Source organism: Triturus cristatus, chromosome 3_1 (assembly GCF_964204655.1).
Source record: "Triturus cristatus chromosome 3_1, aTriCri1.1, whole genome shotgun sequence".
Taxonomy (NCBI): domain Eukaryota; kingdom Metazoa; phylum Chordata; class Amphibia; order Caudata; family Salamandridae; genus Triturus; species Triturus cristatus.
The window spans coordinates 638,200,447-638,223,075 of record NC_140583.1 but is presented as its reverse complement, the minus strand read 5'-3'; the positions used below and the strand labels follow the sequence as shown (position 1 = coordinate 638,223,075).

Below are 22,629 nucleotides of genomic sequence, written 5' to 3'. Positions count from 1 at the left end.
CCCTTCGTAGCGTGGGATGACCAGCATTGTGACATGTGGCCCCCTTAGCAAATGGGCCATCAGGTCATACAGAGGTTTACACTCCCAGTGCGAGCAGAGGCTCTACTGGTGTGAACACGGCCCTTCCACCAATTCTAAATAGAGCAGGTAAAGGGAGGTTTGGCAAGGTGGAAGTACCACTGAGTTATGGTGGTGTTCCCTCTCCACCAGACTTTAAATGAGACTTTAAGTTTCACCTCTGTCTTTGCTCCTTGTGCTTTGAAGCTGCCGGCATGTGGTAGATAGTGCTAAAGAAAAACCAATGGTAAAGCATCATTCTGTTGACAGAAGGTCGGGATGAAGTTCAGCATATCCAGTTGAAGTCAGGGGAAGCTGCAACCCCTCCCCCATATTATGTAAACAATATATAACTTTTGTATTTAGCAGCATACAAACACACACACATAAGATTTTGAAAGCACCACATACATGTCAATAACTCCTGCATTGCAAATTGGCTCTTACAGCTACTAAAGCTCTTTACTTTCAAATTGTATTTCACAGCCTCTGAATGCTAAAGGGCTCTTTTCCAGGTAGATTCCAATCTCACTAAGTTGACGTATGACAAAATGACTGCTCCTTTCCCCAGCCAAGTCAAAGTCAAAAAGTAAAGTTTATTTAGACCATTGGTCCTTAAACAACATAAAAAGTACTTCCTCTCAATTTTACACGCTACTTCATGCGTAGGTCCTAAACTCACCTGTATATAAACATAAATCATTTTAAGAGCAGTAAAATTCCTATTCTAACAAGTTTACAAAAGGTAATTAACCAGTAAAAATGTTCCTAAAATCCCTATCCATCAAAATGTCTAATCTATCTTACTGCCAACTATTTCCTATTCCATAAAAACCCTTTTTACAGCCTTCAAGAACTTCGCAATGGCTATTATAATTTCGAGATTTGGCATATCTGTGAGGAGTTCAATTGCTTGTGCGCGTAGCCTTGTACCATATTTTAAAAAGATAGGGCGTAAAAACTGTTTCCGTGGGGCTAACAATTTTAGGCAGTCCATCAGGATATGTAAACTATCACATTTTGTGTCCAACCGGCATGTGAAATTACCATTGTTTTGCTTCAGTTCAGTTCTTATTCTACCATTTAACATAGCAGGGTTAATGCCAATTCTCCGCCTTAGTATTTCCAATCTGAGCAATTGAGTAGATAGAATAACCAAATAGGGGTACCAATTTTCTTTCACCCAACTATTTCTCATAAATGTCACAGAATTTTTCTTTCTCCGGTACTCCATGTCTTCTAGCCTAGATCATTCCTTTCCTATTGTTCAGAGTTCGCTCTTTGTCACTTCTATTTGAAGAGTCTGTTGATCTAGTGTACAATTTCTTTTTGACCTCTTTGGCCCATTTTAGGTCACTATGCTGAATCTCATTCTTAGACCATTGTGACAGTTTTGTCTCTTCTCCTGTCCCCAACCTTTTCCAAAAACGTAATAGGCCCACTTGTACCTGAGCATTCCATGAGGTCATGCCCATCTCTAGTCCAATTGCCTGAATCATAGATGAGCCCAGCAATGACATTAGAGATTTTATGCATTTTCCTTCCTCGATATCCCAGGTGCTTTTTCCACCTAAGCAGAGGGTTTCTGCTCCATACTGTAGTTGCGGGGGTATCATAGCACTGAAGGCCTTTATCAATGGTCGGTGGGACATGTCACCATAGCTGCAATTGAATTTATTCAGCCCACACACAGACGTGGGAGCTTTTGCTTTCTGTGCCTCCAAATGCGTGCACCACTTTAGAGACTTGTCAAACCAGAACCCCAAGTATGTATACTCATTTACAATCTCCAGTTTGGTTTGGCCCAGATACCAATTGAATTTCTAGTCTCTCTTGACGAAACATAGGATTTCGGTCTTATCCATGTTTACCGTTAATCGTTTTGCCGTACAATATATGCTGAAAGCATTTAGCTTCCTCTGTAGGCCCATCTCTGTTTGGTCGAGGATGACCAAATCATCAGCATACGTAAACAGGATACTTGTTTCCCATTCATTTTAGGACTAGCACTTCTATTTACCTCCAAAATAGATGGCAAATCTGCTACAAGAATTGCAAAAAGTAGCAGGGCCCGTACACAGCCTTGTCTTAGGGCGTTAATAATTGCTATTTCCGGTGTTAGGCTCCCCGCCAAATCCTTAGTCACCTGGGCCCAATTCTATCTATGTAGCTCCTGAATTACAGCTAGGTGGTCTTCTGGGATGTCATATTTACTCAGGGTCTCCCAAAGACATTTCCTATCTACCAGGTCAAAGGCAGCGCAGAAATCTACAACGCAGCCATACAGCCTACCTCGCTGCTCCATAGACTTCAGCGCCACCGCCCATAGGGCAAAACAGTGGTCAATCGTAGAGTGACCCTCCTTAAAACCTCCTTGTTCTACCGGCACAATCGACCTCTGCTCCACCCATTCCTTCAATCTGACCAGGATAATTTTGGCGAAAACCTTCTCGCCAACGTCCAGCAAATTGATCAATCTGTAATTCTTTGGGGCCATCCTATCACCTTTCTTATGTATAGGTCTAATTACCACCCCTACAAGTTTTGGGGATAGTATCAGAGTCTAATATGGCAAAGAACATATGGGATAGGAATTCGGCCCACCAGTTTACCTGTGTCTTAATTATAATATAGCCTTATAGCCCGCCGTAGCGGGCTATACCGGCTGTTAAAGTCCCGCTGCAGCGTTAAAGGCCCGAGCCGAAGGCGAGGGACTTTAAACGCCGGTATAGCCCTGCTACGAAGGGCTATAAGGCTATTAGAACATTCTGCCACTAGAGGGCAGAATGTTCTAACAAAACAAAGCCTTCAGGGAGCGCGAGGGGATTCAAATCCCCTCAGGCTCCCTGAAGTCTTTGTTCACAGCCAGAGCTGTGAACAAAGACACATTGGAATGTTGGTGCTCCGGGCTTATACCAGCCATTATAAGCCCGGAGCACTCCATTGTTTTCAATGGAGCTCCCAACATTCCAATGTTCTAATAGCAGGTAAATCGTCGGGTCCAGCTGCACAAATTACATTTTACTTCCTTATTGTATCCTACTGTAAAGAATGTCTTTAGATCTTCAACAGCCCCTCCCCAGTGAGCTTTTCTGCTTACTACTGGCCCTTCGCTAGTCCCATACATTTCCCCTAAGTGCTCCTCCCAAGCTGCTTCTTCCACTACACAGCTCAGGGTCCCCGGGGAGCAGCCTGTATCAATTTCCAAAACCCTTTTACACTTTTTGTTTCGATTGTTTCCAGCAGGTTTTCCCAACATTTTTGTTAAAGATCCTCTTCTGATTCCTAATTAGCGTTTTATATTCTTTCCTTAATTTAGTCAGGTTAAACAGGGTACCCGGGTCATACTTTTTCCTCAGTTTTCTCTCTTCTCTCCTTATTAACCTTTTCTTGTTCTTGCACTCCAGAGTGAACCACCCTAATTGTCTACAATGTGTAGATTGCTTGTCCATTGGCCCTACTTTCTTACTTTTTAATTCTACTCTGAGACATTGTACGACCTGTTTTATCGTTTCCACATACCAGGCTACCTTCTTGTCCTTAGCACAATCCGTATTTAATTTCTGTTGAAAACTAGCCAGTTTCTCCACGTATTCATCTGTTAATTTCGTAGTCATACGTTTAGGGTATTCCATTTGTTGGGGAGGACTACACGGTGAATTATTCGCCCCCTAATAGTTCACAGAACAGGGCATTGTGATCACTGTCATTACACCGGGTTACCTGGAACCTTTTTACTGATGCATAATTCCAGGCGTGTATAAACACGTAGTCAATGGGGCAGTGCTGGGAGCCTATCCTGAATGTCTGTTTGGCTGGGCGGTCAGATTCCAACCTGCCATTTAAAGTAAATAACCCCTTTGACGCCAAGTACGTCCCCAATGCTACATCTTGTCTAGTGGAAGCGCAGTTGGGGAAGTCGGTTGTCTTGTATCATATGCTCTCAGTATTTCTTTGGACCAGGGATCTAGTTTTCTTGAATTCAATTTATGATTAAAATCCACCAGTACAATTATCAAGTCATTCTCATACTTTTCGCACAAAGCATCCATGTCATCCTTAAAATGCTCCATTTCCTCCTCATACTCCTCCTGGGAACCCCATTGTATATAGACATTCACAAGTATTAGGTAGTCGCCCTTCATTTCTGTAACCAGTAGGGATACCTTGCAAACCAACAACCATTTACATGATGCATTTATTAACATTACTTTTTTCGCAATCCTGGTAGAGGTGAGCGTCATAATCTCCCCCCCCCCCCCCCAGAGGGACGGACAAACCTTTTTTTCCTAGCAGGCCTGTGCAGTTGGGAGAAGCCTTCAATGACTGGGGTATTGTCTCATAGCCATGTTTCCTGCAATCAAATGATATCGACACCTTTAGCTAGTCGTTTTATATTTTCAACTTTTGTTTGACCTCCAAGCCCATTTACATTCCATGATATAATTTTCAAGCTATGCGACAACCCATTTTCCTAATCAATATCGCTGATGCAATCAGACTCATTCTGCACCCGCCAAAGAGGGCCTAAGATAGCTTCCTTCTGGGCTCCAGTTGCCCCAAGGTTTGCTAGGCTCTGGGTTCACATTCGCTATGTAAATGTTTTCTCTTTCCCCGCATGCCCCGGTTATCAGCTGTATCTGCCTTTCCCCTAACCCTGTATGACATTTCAAAAAGGCACTGCCTTGTTTTTTGCCCCCCTCCAGTTCCACTTCTGGCATTATCCTTATCCCTTCTTTCAATATCTCCTTTTCGGCTTTTAAAATTGCAGCCTTTACCAGCTCTGAATAGACTTGGACCTTAGTGATTTCCTTGCCTTTACTGTTGCTGCAAAAGCCTGCCCGCTTCAGATCTTTTGTCCCAATTTCTCTCAGACTTGGGCATTTTAAGAATGAGAATATAAGTTGGGCCTGATTTAAGGGTGTGATCTTCCTTGTTTTTGCCTCCCCTTCTTAATTTCGAAGGGTTCAAAGTATAGCCACGAGTTGCTACTAGTGCTGTTCTAGCCAAATGTTCTGCTCCTAACTTCTTACTGGTTCCTATTTTTGGTAACCATCTGCCCTCAGCTAGATTCCTAAGGTTCTCATCTCCCACTTGCGTATTATCCCGGATTTTCACAATTTTATCCTCCCTACAACTCTTATCAGTGGTTTTTTGCTGACCCTTTCTTCCCTCTGGATTGACAGCCTCCAAACTAGAAGAGCTCTTTAATTTCCTCATTACCCTACTACTCTTGAGGGGTATTCCTCTCTTTTGTGTGGTTACCTGATGTACATCCCCATTGTCTCTCACTTACTTCAGGGCCTTACTTTTCTCCTGTTGCTGGACTGACCTTCTTATTTTACTCTGAGGATTTTTGTGCATATACCAAGTCTGTTCCCCCCATCCTTAATCAACATCGGGCATCTAGAAATATAAACGTCCTGCGAGTTATTTTCTGGCTCGATGACCCCAGCACACCCCTGGATATGGGGGTCGGGCACCGTTCTAACTACTGATGGCATTAAGCCCCTGATCCCTTGCAATTCACCCACGATTTTCTGAAATTGAATTTCATGGTTTTTTAATGTGTTATTATTTAATATCGTTACTTCTAAAATACCTTGCAGGTTTTTTTGCAACATCAACATTATGTCCAAATTGTGGCCAAAGGTGTTGCAGATACATCTATGCCTAATGTGACATTTCGCGCGGATTCTTCAATGGACTCGGATCCTTGAATTACAGATTGCCCCGTGCTCTTTTCGGTCTTGGACTTTATTGCTGGGTCCATATCTTCTTTCTGGTCCCTCCTTAGTTTGTTTGTGGCGTTCCCCGCTTGTTCTGATTCTTCGGCACCAGTCATATATAATATCCGTGGGGAAGAGGAAAGTCTTGGTTCCAAAATAGGGTCAATTCGGCTTAGGTTACTATGGTTAAACAATTATACATCTACATTTGTCACACTAGCTTGAGTGTTATCTATTTAAATTCTTTTCCTTGTGTTTCTTTTTGAAGTCCTCTTTTCATTTTCCTCAGGGCTATCCATACTCTCTCCTAGGGTCCCATCTTCCACTGTGGTCTCATTAAACAGTGATGGGTGATCTTTCTGTGCTTTACATGCTTTTAACTTCCTTGGTGCCATCTTTCAGGACCCCCTTCTATATCCTGTATGATTATAAAGATGGGTTGGGTGAATATGTAGGGTAAGTTGAGTAGCGGATATGAGGAACCGGCTTCCTTGCTAACTGTAAGTTGCTCCACTGTTTTGCCTCCTCTACCCTTTGTCGCTTTCGGACTTATGCCTGGCGTAACTAATTCTGTAGCAGTGGTTGATGAAGATAACTATTATATAAGTATTATATAACGGCGGAATCCTACAAATAGGTTGAAAAACACTTACATCTGCTGCGGGATGACTGACTGTCCGTGTCTCACATTAGAGCGCTGGTAGTTCCTCAAGCCTCAGGTCTAGTGCTTTCCCTTCTGATTTGCGCTTTCCAGCCTTTTCTCACAGTATCAAGAGATTCCCAATACTGGTCCGCCAGTCTACAACAGCGCCTAGCTTGTGAATTGGCCCTCTGCTCAGGCTGCTGGACAGGCTGCTGGTAATATACGTTGGAGCAGGAGGTGTGAGGGGGGTTCCTACCTTGAGCAGGGGACTTTCTCACCCCTTCACCTGTTTGATTTTGCTACTAAGCCGTAGCCTTGCATTTGCCCCTCTTCATGAAGTACTATGACCCTGTTGCCTGCATTCCTTATTACCCGACTATTCCCTGGATATCCTTTGACATTCCCTGGTTATCCTTGATTGTTGGGAGCTGCCCCTACTCGTTGGGCCCCCAACACAAACGCTATCAGATGCTATCTCCCTACACGCCACCAGTGTCATAAGGGGTCGTTGGGGACAGGTTGGAGCTTACTTCTTCGCCTCTGCTTTTCGCTCCTTTCAGCGCGTTCTGTGCCCCCCCCTCAGAAGCAGAGCAGCGCTGCAGCTCAACGGCGTGATCAGAGCCAACGGTGGTTCACGGCTCCACTGCTGCTCCACTCGATGGCAGCTTGGCGCCTCAGCGTCCAAGTCACTTCCAGGCAGTCAGGCGGTCAGCGTGTGATGAAGAACGGGGGAGTCTGACGGGTCCGACATTACGTTGTACACCAGCCACACAGTGCTAGAGTGCCACAAACCCAAGTGGTTTGTGGCACTCTAGCACCTATTTTGTCATTGAAAATATGAAGTCCATTCTTAATTACATTGTCCAGCTTCCGGTTTCATCCTGTCTCATGCTGCATGATTACAAGTCTTAATCCTTTGTTACTCCTCTAATAGCAGTCCCAATGATTACGGAAGAGACAGCATTTTCTCCTTGGTTACCTCCCCAAATTCGGGCTCCATGGATGAAGTATGTCCAGTCAAGACTCTAAAATCTTTATCTGCTGTTTTTGCACCTGCTGTTACCTTCATCCTTAACAAGTGGTTAAAAAGTAGTTAAAACCTCTTTTAAAGAAGTCACCCTTGGACCCTGGGCAGAAGCTAACTAAAGGTTCATCTTTCTTTTGCCAGTAGTTACTGACACTGGTTTTTCTAAACATGTCAGATGGGTTAAAGGCCTGGTTTGGGCACTGACACTGCCCCAGTGACTGTATAGAATGAGGTTTGATAAGATTACAATGATGCTGTTTCAACCTTCCTCATCCTGCTGTTGCAGTAGTGTCCTCCTTTTGCCTTTAAATGAGAATCGTCTTGAGGAAAAACCATTTTATTCTTTGCCACTTGAAAACTGTTGTTAATGCTATCATTTCTCGATTGAACTATGCCAGTACTTGCTTTGTTGACCTTCCTGAATCAGCTGCTTACAAGGTTCAAGCAATTCAGAATATGGCAGTGTGATTTGTCAGACATTTCAGGAAAGTTGATATGTTCTCTGAGGCTCCATGTAAGCTGCACTGGTCGTCAGGTTCTAGAGCGATCCATTAGACGGCTCTACGCGTTGCCCACAGAGCCTATTGTGAAAAGGGCCACATGCTGCTTATGTGTTTGCTTCCATGTCTAAGCCAGCCGTTCATTTTGGATCTTCCCTCGTTGTGTCATCCACCCTACTTAGAAAAGGTTGGTTGGTGGATAGAGGGGGACGTTTCCTTTCTTTTGTTGCTTCATCGATTTGAAAAATACTCTGTCTTGACCTGTTCAAAATAGAGGACCTTTCTAGGTTTATGATGGCTGTTAAAATCCATCTATTTTATGGATTAGCTTCATATCTTTCCTACTGTTGTTAGTTTAGTGCCACGATAACTTGTGGCGTTAGTTGAACTTTAAGTAACAATGCAATTCAACTTATATCATAAATGTTTAAGTTTTCAATATATTTTCTGGCTGCCTCAGGCTCTATACGCAGGGATGGTGCCAAATTTAAAGGAGATCGAGCAGACCTGGTGATGATCGCACTTGTTCTGTGTTGATGGATCATTGTCGCCTGAGGGATAGTTCAGGTATCTGACCTGTGGTTACACTGAGATTTACCTCATTTATTTTTAAAGATTTTTTTTACTGTCTTTCATAACAAAGAAATTCAAACGGTACATTGTAAAAGGCATTAAAGGTGTTATAACTGCAGTTGTGTCTCAGCTATACCACTGCTTCTAACAGCATACAGCAGCGAGTTGCTAAACCAGTGTTCACCCAGAGTGTATAGGCTGATGCAGCCACTTGCAAAGGACACTTTTTCCAGGGGATGTCGATGTCCCCTCCTATGTACTGGAGCACTCAGGAGTAGCCTCAATAGGTCTCCCATGTTCCCCATATTTGATCAAGCTTACAAATGCCGTCTTGCACCCATAGAGTTATCATTCGACACCCATACACTAGTCCAGTCTGTGTTGTTGCACACGTGTTCAAACAAGGGAAGTAAGGGTGACCGCCGTAATCTTGCTGTGTTATACCTCTCATGCCCAGGATACAGAACAGTCATTAGTATTGCATACTCTTTCCTCCATATATACAGTATACAAAGTTTGTTTGCTGGGGTCAGCTGACTGGAGGGGAGCCGCGACAGGCAGTTTATTACCTGCTCCCAGTTTTCCTGGGCGCCCAAGCAATCCCAAATAGTGTGCAGAAACATAAACACTTGACCAAATCCCAGAAGGCAATCGTTAGTTGCAGCTCGTCCAAATGTAAACAACTATGCCCTTGTGTAATAAACGGCGTACATTGAACTGTATCAGCCTTAAACCAGCTCTGTTTGCTACTTCCCTTGGCCCCTCCAACAGCTTGCCCTGTTCCTCATCAGAGAGGCCCTCTAGGTCCCAATCCCAGTTGTCCTTAAGATCCCTCCACCCCAGAACACCTGGGAGATTGTTATTTTCATAAGCGAGAATGCTTTTCCGGGAAAGGGTGCTAAGGTCCTATCTTCTAGGGGATTTGACTCCTCTAACTGTGCATTTTTGGTTATATTTAGTAGGTTGGTGTGGACAGTGCTTAAATTGTGCTTATTGTTGCATTTAGTGGGCACAGGCACCCATTTCTGGAGACAGGCACTTACTTATCTATCAGCCTTAGACTTTGACCCAGAGCAAGAGAGAGGTAGGATGGCGACTACTAACATTTCTGCAAAGTGGTCTCACATGGCCTCTGATGGGCTGGCACCTAACTGATATTTTGAAATCTATAATGCAGATTCGGTGCTAAAGGGGAGGTGTTCCCTCCTCCATAGCCTTACTAAATGCTGCACATTATGTACTGCTTCGCCAGTTGCTGTAGTGTGTCTTGGGTATGTTCTTTCAGTTCCCATGGTTCCTCCATCACTTCCTCCCTTTGCCGTGGACCTTCCTTTACTTTTCCCCCTCCTTTTTATAGCACTTGGATGCATTCGCAGGGTTTCCTTAAATACTTTAGACGAAACCTACATAAAATGACATAACGTTTTCTGAAAGGTGCACTCTGCCACAACAGTTTTCTGCCTTAATGACTCCTCGTATTTCTTTATTCCAGCCAGAGCGCCTGCAGGGCACACATTACTCGGTGCAGTCTGACATCTGGAGCATGGGTCTGTCGTTAGTAGAGATGGCCATTGGTCGGTATCCTATCCCACCTCCCGATGCCCGAGAGCTGGAGATGCTATTCGGAGCATCAGCCAATGCAGACACTGCACATACAGAGGCCTCGACCAGGCCGCGCCCTCCAGGCCGTCCTCCCAGCTGTAAGTGCTTATTTCGATATGTTTTCTTTCTACATAGTACCAGTCAGTACCAGCGAGGGCGTCGCTGCGCTGCTGAGAATACATGGATGAATTCAATGTAAATGTTCAGCTTTTCTTGTAGCTCTTCCTACTGAGTGTTTACCTTTTTCAGAGTGCTCCAAGTGTGTTGGCAGATAAGAGGACTGAGGCCCAGGATGAAAAGGTGACTTTGCAAGGATAACACAATTTAGTCAGTGGAGAGGTCGAGCCTAAAACCCCGTTTCGTTGTTCTACATCAACAGCTTAGCCACCAGCCCCTAAGTCATCATCCACTAATCTTATTTTAGGGAACAGAATGTGACTGGCCCCTTCTTACTTGTAACTACATGCAATTGATCCTGGTAGAGGAGAATGTTAGTTATGGAATAATTATTGCAGGGCTGCGGTTTAGATTGACTGTCTAGGTTTACCTTTCTACTCATCTGTGTATGTTGCTTTTAGAACTACTAGATTTGGGGCCAGATGTACGAAGCTTGCAATTTGTGACTCGTAAAATGCAATGTACAACAGTGTCTCAAACGCTGTTTGCGATTCCCAATGGGGTCGCAAATTGTATGCCTCATCAATAGTCATGAGGCAAGCGCAATTTGCGACCCCGTTGGGAATGGCCGGCACTCACAGGGATAGTGGCCTGCTGGTGTCAGCAGACCACCATGTCTGTGACTGCTTTTTCAATAAAGAAGTTTTTTTTTTAAAATGCATCTTGTTTTCCTTAAAGGAAAACGAGATGCATTGTTTCATTTTTTTAAGGGCAGGCAGTGGTCCCTTGGACATTCCGTTACCCTTTTTTGCGGTTTGAAATGGGCCGATCTCCCGTTTGCAAGCGCAAAAAAGAGTCGTACATCTGGCCCTTGGTTTGTTACGTGCTTGAGCAAATGTTGTGACCTTGGGCTTATCACTTTTGTCTAAGTGCTGTTTCCTAGTGAGAACTATGCATGCTTAAACAGGCTAACCTCAGTTATCAGGGTTTTTTCAACAATTGTACAGACATCAGCATCTCTCACAGTCAGAAAGTTTATGATTATTGATCATTTCTACCCTTCTTTACCAACAGCCTTTGGACCTGACAGCCGAGCACCGATGGCCATCTTTGAACTCCTGGATTACATTGTAAACGAGGTTTGTCCCTGGTGGTGTTATTTTGTCATTTTCCTATATGTTGAAGTACTAATAAATTGAGGGGTGACACCGCCAAACAGGAGAGTCTTTTCTGGGCTTTTTATTAGAGCAGTAGAGGTAGCTCCAGGGGCAGACCATTCAACCATACGAGCACAGTCAACAAGCGACTGTCAGCAACGACAGCGCCTTCCCCAACCCAAAGGTCTTCCATTTTTGTATCTGTTCATATTTAACTTTCTGGGCTCATGAAGCACAGCTTGTATATCTATCCGTTTAATCGGACAAAATTATATTGGTTAAATGTTTACCTGTTTTTGTGCCTCCTCTCCCTAAAAAGGCATATTGTGGACATGGTCATACCTCCATTAACAACATTACTTTCTGGGACAAAAACCCCAAATCAGCAAACCAAGGCCGTAGAACTTTTATCTTCCTCATCCAATACTGTTTCTAGGGGTGAATTGTGCACAGTCCCTTAACTGCAGTAGTCCAGTTTCTAAATATATCCAAGGGGCGGGGGGGGGGGGGGGGGACCGGGGACCGTGCGTGTGTGTGTGTGTGTGTGTTTGTGTTTTTGTTTTTTTGTACCTCTGTTGACTTTGCTTACCTGGCACACAGCGGTTCAAAATCACCAGATTTATGTCTGTTTTTTTGTTAGCGCCAAAGGCTTATTTGACTTGTGATAGGCCGCACCTGGTTACCCCTACTGTTATAATTTATCCCACTTTTTTTTCATTTCTCAATGGACCGGGATACCACCTTTGCAGGGGCAGACAATCTTTTGGAAATAGAAAATACATATTTTGCCGCAGTCTCATTTGTCCTTTAAAAAAAAATGCACGAACACTGAATGGCCTCCCTTAGCACTAAGATCAAATATTTTCTGTGTCTTTTATTTGAACTAAATCTCTATTTTATTGACGTTTCCCTTAAAATTGCCAATAACCAGATTTTAGGCTATAATTTGTAACTCTTGGATCTTTTACAATTAAAGAGAAGCTGTTGAAATAGAAATAAAGAAAAGGCAAATGTAATGGAGTGACTAAATTTGCGAAATGTCCAACTCCTATGCTTCATCGCTGGTGGATGAAGTCTGTAGGAGAAGGCATGGCCAGACATGGAGACCTGATCCCAATGTCAGGCACTCAAGAAACAGCAGGCACTCGCAAGTAAAAATTACCAATCATTAGAATTTCTGTACAAGTTATCTCTTGGTAGCAAAGGTACATAGATCTGTGTGCAATTTCTATGACATAGTTTGGAATATGGTCAGGCTAGCTGTGTCTTTCAAAACTATATGTGAGGTTGAATTGCTTATTATTAAAATGCCCTAATGAATATGTGGGAAATAAGCCCTCTCGTCTGCAGATGCTCCCTTTGTTTCACCCCATATTTCTTTTAAAATTTAATAATTCACCAAATCTTCACAATAGGATAATCCCTAATACTTGGTCTCTAAAATGGATGTTATTACCCCATCTGTATGAGAGCTATACATTTACCATGTCATCTCTGCCAATAAATGTTGTAGAGATCACATTTCAATTTCGGTTGCATGTGCAGTTTTAGTAAGTGCATTTTGGAAAGGGAAACCTGTGGAAACTACTGCAACCTTCCTGTTACCCGTGTCTTCCTCCACAAGACTCATTTTCAAATTGATGTGAGCAGATATGCCTCTGATTCTATGTATTCGTGGCTCTTACCGATTTTGATCCTACCCTAAGCAGTCGAGGAATTACTGCACGAGGAAAGGGTGGCGTTGGGAGTGCTGTATTCGTTATCACCATTACCTTTTCTGTTGATGTAAGTGATCATATTTGTTTCTATTTCCAGCCTCCTCCCAAATTGCCCAGTGGAATATTTGGTCCAGAATTTCAAGACTTTGTGAATAGCTGGTAAGTTTCAATGTTTACCTTTGAATATAGTTGATATGCTGTTTAACAAGTTCTGTAGGTATATCGCTAACCACCCAACAAAGGTCTTGCTAGATAGAGAAATGTCTGTGAGAGTTCCTCCACTAACTTCATATTGTTCCTGTCTAAAACAGTACTGCTCAGTCGAGATCAATCCTGTTAAACTGAGATGGGTCTGTTAAAGACGCAGAATCCCCTTTTCTGTATCTCCATGGACCCCACAAATGTCCAGTCTGTCAGATAGAGCAATACATCTCTGATCTTTCACACCCCTCTTTGACGGTCCTGTTCAATACTATAATACCCATGGGAGCTCATCACTTGAACGTAGGGTTTGTCATATATTTAGTAAAACCTATTGGAACCCCTGCATTGACATCCTCGATATATCCTGTACAATACATATATTTATACCCATTTTAAGTCTTCCATTGCACTAGGGCAGTTTCTGTTGGATACAGTAAGGCCGTTTGGCAGTGTCATGTTAAGGATTTCTGGGGTCCTGGGCAGGTATATATCTTGGAGCAGCTTTAAATTTGTTGCCCATTTTCAGCTAAATTAAGCACTAATGCGGGGTGTGTTTGAGAAAATAGAGATAACGAGATGGGGAGAGAGGTAGAGAGGAAGGTGGTGGTTTACTGATTTGCGAGGTAGCGAGAGATGAGATACAACAATATAGAAGTAGAGAGATCAGATAGAAGAAGGTGAGGAAGCTAGAGAGGGGAGAGGCAGAAAGTGGCATGGAAGACAGCAGAGAGGTAAGAGTATGTTAGAGGGAGGAAGAGCGGTAGAGGGTGTTTGCAATGTAGGGAGAGAGCGATATTAGAGCAAGAGATAAGTGAGGGACAGAATAGTGGTAGGTAGAAAGGTAGTGGCTAAGGGATCACTGTAGCAAGTTAGATTTGTGCAGAAAGAGGTGGAGAAAGAGACAGAAGAGAGCGAGCGGAAGAGAGGAAAACAGAGAGTCTTGTGACTATCTCATTTATTTTACCATGGGGCTCCTCAGAAGGTGGGGTGCCTGGGAAGTTGTTCACTTTGCCCATTCCTTGACACATCTCTATTTGGAGCGCTACCATTGATGCTTTAAGCTCCTATTGTGTGCACTAGTGTCCATTAGAGTGCCCACATTGACACAAAAAGGTCATATCAGATACATTAATGCTCACTGGAGTAACTTTGGCCTATGAATATGTTGCCAAGTTCAGTAATGCCCATAAGAGTATTGTCCTATGAAAATGCTGTCAAACACAGCAATCCCCATTAGAATAACTATTGATCTTGAAGGTCAGGTCACTTACTGTAATGCCCATTAGAGTAACTTTATTGACCCATAAATGGTTCCTTCAACCTATGAAGATTCTGTCCAATACAGTAATCCACATTAGAACTCAGTAGTTGGCTGACTAAGGCAAGTCTGAAAGATTAATGCCCATTAGAGTAACTTCATTGGCCTGCAAAGGTCTTTTGGATACAGTAATTACCATTAGAGCAAACTTGAGTGACATGCGAAGGTTCTGTCAGATACTGTACTGCCCATTAGAGTAACTTCTTTGACCCATGAGGTTCTAGTTAGATGCAGTAGTAGCCATGAGAGTAACTCCATTGCCCTATGAAAAACCCTTTCAGATACAGTAATACACATAAGACCGCAACTGCAGATTTGTCACCAGTGCTGGCGTGTGCAAACAATCCTATGAGCAATTTTCATCCAGTCTAAGAAAATCCCTGAGAGGAGTAGGGAAATAGGACTTAGAAATGAGGTTTCGCACTGCTTCTTTCTGCTTAGTGAAAGCATGACTTTTTTTTGTTGCATTCTGTTTGAATGGACCCCACCAGTTTGAGAACCCACTGGGTCTCCAACAGAACCCTTACCTATGCCCTATGCTCATAGTGGGATAACAGTCTGAAGAGGTTGCAAAGGCAACATTACAGTACTCTGCAAATCATTTGAAATAAATAGGAGTTCTCCAATGTCATATGAAAGCCCTGTCATATACATGGTGCCCATAAAACCTCCTGCTTTATATCGTTTCAGTTTGGTAAAAAACCCAGCTGATCGAGCCGACCTAAAACAGCTAATGGTAAGTGACGTATGTATAAGTACAGTGTGAGTGATTTGTGTAGATTGGCTAGTATCAGTGCGTGGATGTAGCCATCTAAATCTCAACAGCTAAGTAAAACAATTCTTAGTGCTGCTTTGTTTTCTGTTGCATGTTGCTCCTTAATGAGAATTTGAATTGTTAGGTTGTTTTTTCTTCTAAATGTAGATAGGCTCACCAGAACCATTTTACTTCACGGGGCCCGTGCTGAAAGTAGTTACTCCATCCTCCTTTGTATAACTAGTGTGTGCTTTAATACAATGAGTAAACTGCTTTTCACCCACTCATATTGACCTCTGAGTGCTTGTAGATCTGAGACTGCAAGTCTTTTGATTGTAACTAGCTGAAATGGTACTGAAGAAGTATTTAAGAAGAGCTACATTTTTTGATTTGACCTCTTCTGGCAGTAGAGGGAGACATGGCAGCAGACATCCGGTCTCTACTAAATTTCAGGTCAGAGAAACAGCTGTGTTTTGAATCATTTGAAGACATAAGTTGTATTTAGCAAACTTCCCATGAGTTTAACACACTGGCATTGCCTGATCGACAACCCATTACGGTATGGAAAATGTTGCCTTTTGTGAGTCTATGGATATTGTGCAGGATCTAACAGAGAAGCATATGGTGATGGAAAAAAAGGATTTTACAAACAGTGCTGATTCCCAGAGACAAAGAGTTTAAAAAGGATTCCTATTTTTGAGATGGGTTTATGGGTCAGTAGAACGTTTGCAGAGGAAGACAGGATGGATGACTTTACATGGATAAGTTTGTTTTGCTTAAATTTGAGCCAGCTATACGCCATCCATGTGAGGATGATGTCGATGGGTTCCCAGTCTGTCATGTTGTTTGCATAGAAGGGGTGTGGGGGGGCACTGACCGAGTGGATCAGAGACAGGTTCGGAAATAAACATTGAAGAGGAGCCCATAGAGACCTGGCGACCCTCCTGACTAAGTACTAAGATGACAAACTTCTATTTTGTGTGTAAGTGTAAACTTTACAATGAAAGAAGAAATAATATGGAACCTATGGAAATAATCTGTTTCTAGAAACAACTGTGCAACCTTACAGCACACGAGGCAGGGCATTTACAAATGCTACATGAGGGATGCATCTTTCTGGAAACGATTGGTGTCAGGAGGGGAGTCTGAAAAATGACGAAATTATAAAACTGAAAGGTTTGGTCAGCCAAGTCAATGCCCACAGAGAATCTTCAGAGGGGTTGACTCTTGTGAGGTTCCTACTCTCTGACTTGGGTACAGGAGTGCTAAAGTGCCTGAAGGTCTAAAGGTTCTGTTCAGATGCAATCTGTATACCAAGACCGGGACAGTTTTCTGGTTGCTTCCGCAGGAAATTCTGGTATGTTCGCACTGGAGTGAAAGTCTTCACTTTTCGTGAGTCTTTCCTCCCCAAAAATCCTGTGGGTTGCTTTTTTTTTTTTTAACGAAATTTTGTTTTTGTCATTTCTAATCTTGTTGCATTCCCCTTCCTGTGAAAGGAGAGAAGCATTGGCAGAGCCTTTTCTCTTTAGGTACCATAATGTGACTGACATTGACCACTCCTCTGAGTCATGCTAAGGCCTGACCAGCAATCTTCTCTTTGTATTCATTCAGGATTGGCAAGATTGCCAATCCAGTTCCTAAGTACTCTAATTGCGCTACTGTTGACACCAAAAAGCTCACGCCTGCACCAGGGAGGACTTACTTTTGTTTCCAAACTCTCAGGAGCAGGTTTGTGCGATTTTCTCCTTGGAGAGCACAAGATGAGACTGTCGGCTCTATAGCAGGAATACTTTCCTTTGGTGGCACCATTCAAGTGACGTTAACAAAGGTCTCTTCATTGGACCAAATATCTGCCTTCCCTTATGGGCATTGGAAAGCGGGAGCTCTAGAAAGGAAACTCGACTCCACGTGTCTTTGCTTTGATCATTCCACATAGGTTTGAGGCAGGACTCATCAAGGTAATGGGGCAATGATATCTGGAAGTTACTTTGTGCTATTTACTGTTCATTAGCAGATAAGAAAAGCAGGAGGATGAAGGTTTGACAAGTTCATTTTCCAGATTGCTCCTTGATCCAGCTCTTTTCCTTCATAAGAAAGGCCACTCGTTGGCACACATGGGCCGTAACGAGAAATGGCCAAGTAGTATTTAATGTATTTAATGGCCCTCTGAGCAGAGCAACATTGCTCAAACTTTAAGAGGAAAAGCTGGATCAATGAAGAAATATTGAAGGATCGAGGCAAATAGATCTTATGTGGCCCCTTGGTAGACAGGCCAAATATGCAAATATTTATTTTCAGCCTGGCAGAGATGTATGGTATGGCAATTTTGACTTCAGTTTTCTTATCTTGTTCCTAGGTGTACACTCGCCCATACTAGTCATCTTTCATCTTGAAAGAGTAAACCAGGACTAACAACCACAAATGTGTTGGAGTACCTTGTTCCTCCTGTTTTAGTGCCAGTCGAGGTGACCATCATGTTTCTATTTGAGGTGCCCTCATTGGAGTTAAGATTGTCAGTGTAGGAACATCAGACCATCCGCCAATCTGTTTTTTCTGTTCAGGACCACCAGGGAAACCCTGGCGGTCCCGAAGAAATTAAAATGAGCCTCCCACACCCTGGGAGAAAATCAAAAGTTTTTTTTGTCTTTGACAAACAAAGTCCCACTTTGGGGGGGTTGTTTTTGGGAAATTAAAAGGTTTACTAATTCCCCCCCTGAAGCCTGGTGGCCACTCACCAAACGTTCAGCGCATTCAGAGGAGCTGTGGTGTTGATGGCTCCACTGAAGGCAGAGAGGTCTCTATAGGGCTGGCAGACACCTCTAACTATGGTAGGCGCTAGCCCGGCTAGGGTGCTGGAGGAAATGACTGGCCTGTTGGTCTTGGTTTGCTGATTTTTCCATAAGCTATTTAGCCCATGCTAGTACTATAACGCTTTTCTTTGAACTGTTCCTCTTTCTTTCACATCGCACAGGTGCACAACTTCATCAAGGAATCCGAAATGGAGGAAGTGGATTTTGCAGGCTGGCTGTGCTCAACCATAGGCCTACGCCAACCAAGTACCCCAACACATGCTGCCAGCCACTGAAAGCATGGGATGGAGAAGTGCAAGGGCAGCTGTCGGGGGCTGCATACCTGCAGCTAACAAAGTGCCACCTATGTCAGTTTTCTACTAGTGTGAACTGTTAAGTGTTTCCTATTTTTTTCTTCCCATCTCAAAGGAAGGAGTTCTGCTACAGCATGTGCCAAATCCTTACTGGTTTTGATCATTTGTAGAGCTCATAAATTTTCATTGATTGATATAGTAATCGACGGTCGAGGATGCCATTGTAAATGTATTTGGCAACCATGGTTGGCTCACAGCTTATACCTCTGGCTGATCAAGGGGAATCGCCACTAACTTCCAGAGAAGCCATACTTGCTCTCAGTACGTTTTAAGTGCAATGCTCCCCCATTTGTGAAGTTCATGGAATATATCCTCATATTCCTACTACCTGGGGGTGCATATTTTACGTACTGCTGACAGGCCTTGTAGTGTTGTGCTTAACCTGTCTCCTAAATGCCACTGAGAATGTTTGAGTGGCTTGTTCTAAAAGTGTCTTTCTCAATGATGTGTTATATTTTGTGGGAGACCGAGATGGTTCTCTTGAGTTTTGGTTGGACATGTGTTCATGTGCCGCTGCAAAGTGAACTTTCAGCTCTGAAGAATCCTTCTGAGAGGCTTTGCAGTTGTATCTCCATGCCCCGTTCAGAAAGGTCCCAGGTTCAGGAGGCACCAGGTTTCTGGGAGAACCTGTTTTTAGGAAGCCTGCATATTATGGAACATTTCAGGTTTAGATACAATTCCAAGTACCTCTCATGCTTTGAAAGGTCGAAGGTTCATAAGATAAACAATTTACGAAGATCCCCCATTTTGAAGAACCTGGGTTCGGGAAGCTTTCAGGTTCAGGTAGCTTTCTGGGAGAAAACAGGCTTAGATTGAAGGATCAGGAAGATCCTCAAATCCCACATCTCCTACACCCTCCCCTTTCCCCCACCAGTTCCCTGGCGTTAACCCTTTTAAGATGCTACTTGGTTCATGAAGATCCCAATTTCAAAGAAGCCTTAGATGCAGAGAAGTCCTGAGTTAGGGAATGTTCCAGAATTTCCAGGATAAATTAGGCCCCAGGTTCCAGTTTAGAAAGGCTTCAGGTTCATGAAGGTCCAAAGACCTGTGTTTTCAAGGATTCCAAGATTTTGAACATTCTAGTAGATTAAGTTTATCTGTTTTGGGACAATCTGAGGTTTAGCAAGATGTTGGTTCGGTAAGCTGCAGGACAAAGTGAGAACTTCAGTTAAGCATCCTCTTACCTCTGCAGGTTATTGGTCAGTGCTGTTTATCATTATCAAACCAGTCTCTTCATGCTATGGCCACTCAGTACTAGTCTAGTTGATTCCCAGCACTTACTCTAGGAGCCACCCAAGCACTACTCTCACAATAAGCCATGCAAGCACTCGCGCCAGGAGCCACCCAAGCACTTGCACCTGACATCCTCTAAATGCTCAGGCTAAGAGAAATCAAGCACTCACACATGGAGCAACCCGGGCATTCACACTTGAAGCCATCCAAGCACTTGCACATGGAGTCATCAGTGCACTCACACATCGGAAAGTATTCACATCTGGCATCAAACATGCACTTTCTCAATCTTGGGTCTGTATAGGTCAGCTCTGGTTGGGCTGAGTGATGGATTCTTGGGTAGCAACTTTCATTTAGCAGTGAAAACTTTGTTTTGCCATTTAAGAAGAAAGAGATAGAGGGTAACGGGAGAGAGGATGGTTACGATTTCTTTAAATATCTTGTGAGCACTCCTATCCAAACTCATATGTAGTTTTCAAAAAATGCAGCTCAAACCAGTATGTACTTTCTCATTCTGAGACTGGTGAGTGTTATCCAGCTTAAGTGAATGAATACATTTGTTTTGTCTTGTACTGTATTGCAACATTTCTATAGTGCTTTCCTCCTCTTGTCGGGGTCTCAAAGTCCTTTGCAAACCAATGGTCAATGGCTATAATTCCAAGGTCCATGGTTGAGAATGACACCTTTCATACCTGGACTGCCTTACAATTCCACTTTACAGAACTCAAATGTCTACATTTTCTCCTTCAAGGTGTTTCATAGAAGCATCAACTGAGATGCCTAAAATAAGTCTCAGGTTTGTACAGTTGTGAGGCCGTTAGTTGGAGCAGGATCAATCATATGCCTAGACCCCCTCAAAGGGTGTCTGCCTTCCTGCCACAAACCCCTAGTTAGGTGCAGGTCTTTCTAATGGAGTACGCCAGACTGGTCATTCTTGTAACATGGACCACAAACCTTTGGAATTTTATTTAATTAATGTGTTATCATTGTTTTGCTCGGTGGTGTACTGATTTAGGAATGTAGAGAGCCTTAGATATCTCATTTGGTTACCCCACGGGCCATTCATAGTCTGACTCTGCAAAGATTGGCCCACTTACACTATGAGTCTTAAAATAGGACCCTAACTGCAACCCCAAAACTGCATCATGGCATAAGGTGCAAGGGGTCCGAGCTTTTTTAAAATACCCCAAACACTGCCAGGCATTCGGCCTTCTACACTGCTGCTTTCTCAATTTTGTTTTGATATTTTTAAAATAATTCAATGAGGTATAAAGTGATGTATAGTGCATTTCCATTTTTTGTGACTGCATGCATTTTAAATATAGTTTTCAGTACTTTTCTTACGGTGCTCCACAGGATCAAACCGCAATATGTCTGTCTCATTGCCTTCCTTCCTTCCATAAGTTTGTTGTAAGAATATATTGTAAAATGTGTAGAAAGGAAGAAAAGCCTATCAGCTAAGTAATGTCTAAAACTAAATCATGTATTCTAATAAATGTATTACCAAAATGTTGAAAGAGTGTACTTAAAAAAAAAAAAAATGGTGAGGATTTTCTAACCAGGTTAGTAGACTTGTATAAAAATCTGTCTCTCTCTCTCTATCCAGCTGTGTGTGTGTGTCTCTCTCTCGCTCGTTCTCGTTCTCTCTCTCTCTCTCCTTCTATCTCCTTCTATCTCCTTCTCTCTCTCTCTCTCTCTCTGTCGCTCTCTCGTACAGAATGTTGTCTGTGGTTGTCTGAATTGGTTGAGTAAAGATTGCTTTAAAATGGCCTTCATGTGGACAGCTTTGAATTGATGGCAAGAACATTTGTTGTATGTACGAGGGGCACAGAAGGGACTCCTGAGGGTAGTGCCTCTATATAAATGTAGGCAGTCAGTTGGAGGTAGGAAGGAAGGATTAAGCTGGCTGAATATTAGGGGGTGATATAGGTAAGAGGGAGACCAGGCTTTCTGGTGGGCAATTAACTTATCGGATGGAGGTAAAAGTTGCCTAGAGAAAGGATGGTTGTGTGGTGGGAGAATGGCTTGTTGAGGAAGATGGCATCATGGTGGCCATATTGGTGGATGTTCTCTGGTCGATGTTTGTTTTGTTAGAGAAGTGCTTGACGTGTTTACACAATGCTGGATTGGATTACAGGCTTTCCGGATGGAAGGCTTTTGTATTTTGATCAGGGTTTGGATAATTATTCTTGTGTAAAGTGTGCTGTAATTATACCTTTGTTGTGGGTCTTTAAAACGTTAATATAGTCTGGTAGTGTCATACCCGTCATTGGTGTTAGTTTGTTCTTTTTGAGGGTTGCCATTTCCTTTTTGGCGCTCAGATTCTGTGTTCAAGGTTTTTTGCTACTATTGCAAACCTTTTGCCCCTTCTGATCCTTTTTTTGTGTCTTCTTTGTGACTGCAATCTTACTGATCCTGGATGTTTCTTAAACTTTGGTCAGAACATAAAATATCAACCATGACCGGTTCAGGTGGCTCAGTTGACTAATGCATCTACTTTAGGGATCTGTGTTTGAAATCATGGTTACATGTTCAAATCTCAGTGGATCCACTTAACCTTAAATATTGAGGTCTATAAAATAAGTTAGGTAACCAAAAACATCTGCTATTCAGCGACAAGATAAACATAGGGTGAGCATGCGCTTTACAAGTTAACATTATGTTTGTTAAATCCACATACCAAAATGAGACTGACGGTTACTGGACAAAGTTAGAATTTGGGTTGGTGTTATGTTAAAGAAATCTGGTCCCTCTTTACGGACAGCATGATGGGTGAATCATGATGTTTTGGCAGGCTTCTTTATTAGATGGGAGAACCCGTAAAAATAATGCAT

At 42.9% G+C, this 22,629-nt stretch overlaps 1 protein-coding gene across 1 annotated transcript in view; it reads left to right on the top strand.

Moving 5' to 3' along the window:
- The window catches only part of MAP2K1 (mitogen-activated protein kinase kinase 1), a 208,079-nt gene extending 186,775 nt beyond the window's left edge, over positions 1-21,304 (top strand). Inside the window, exons 7-11 of the mRNA XM_085644619.1 lie at positions 10,022-10,229; positions 11,323-11,387; positions 13,221-13,282; positions 15,336-15,381; positions 18,371-21,304. Of these exons, the coding sequence (XP_085500745.1) occupies positions 10,022-10,229; positions 11,323-11,387; positions 13,221-13,282; positions 15,336-15,381; positions 18,371-18,484 (495 nt within the window). The 3' untranslated portion in view covers positions 18,485-21,304. The remainder of the gene's footprint in view (positions 1-10,021; positions 10,230-11,322; positions 11,388-13,220; positions 13,283-15,335; positions 15,382-18,370) is intronic.
- The last annotated feature ends 1,325 nt before the right edge of the window (positions 21,305-22,629 follow it).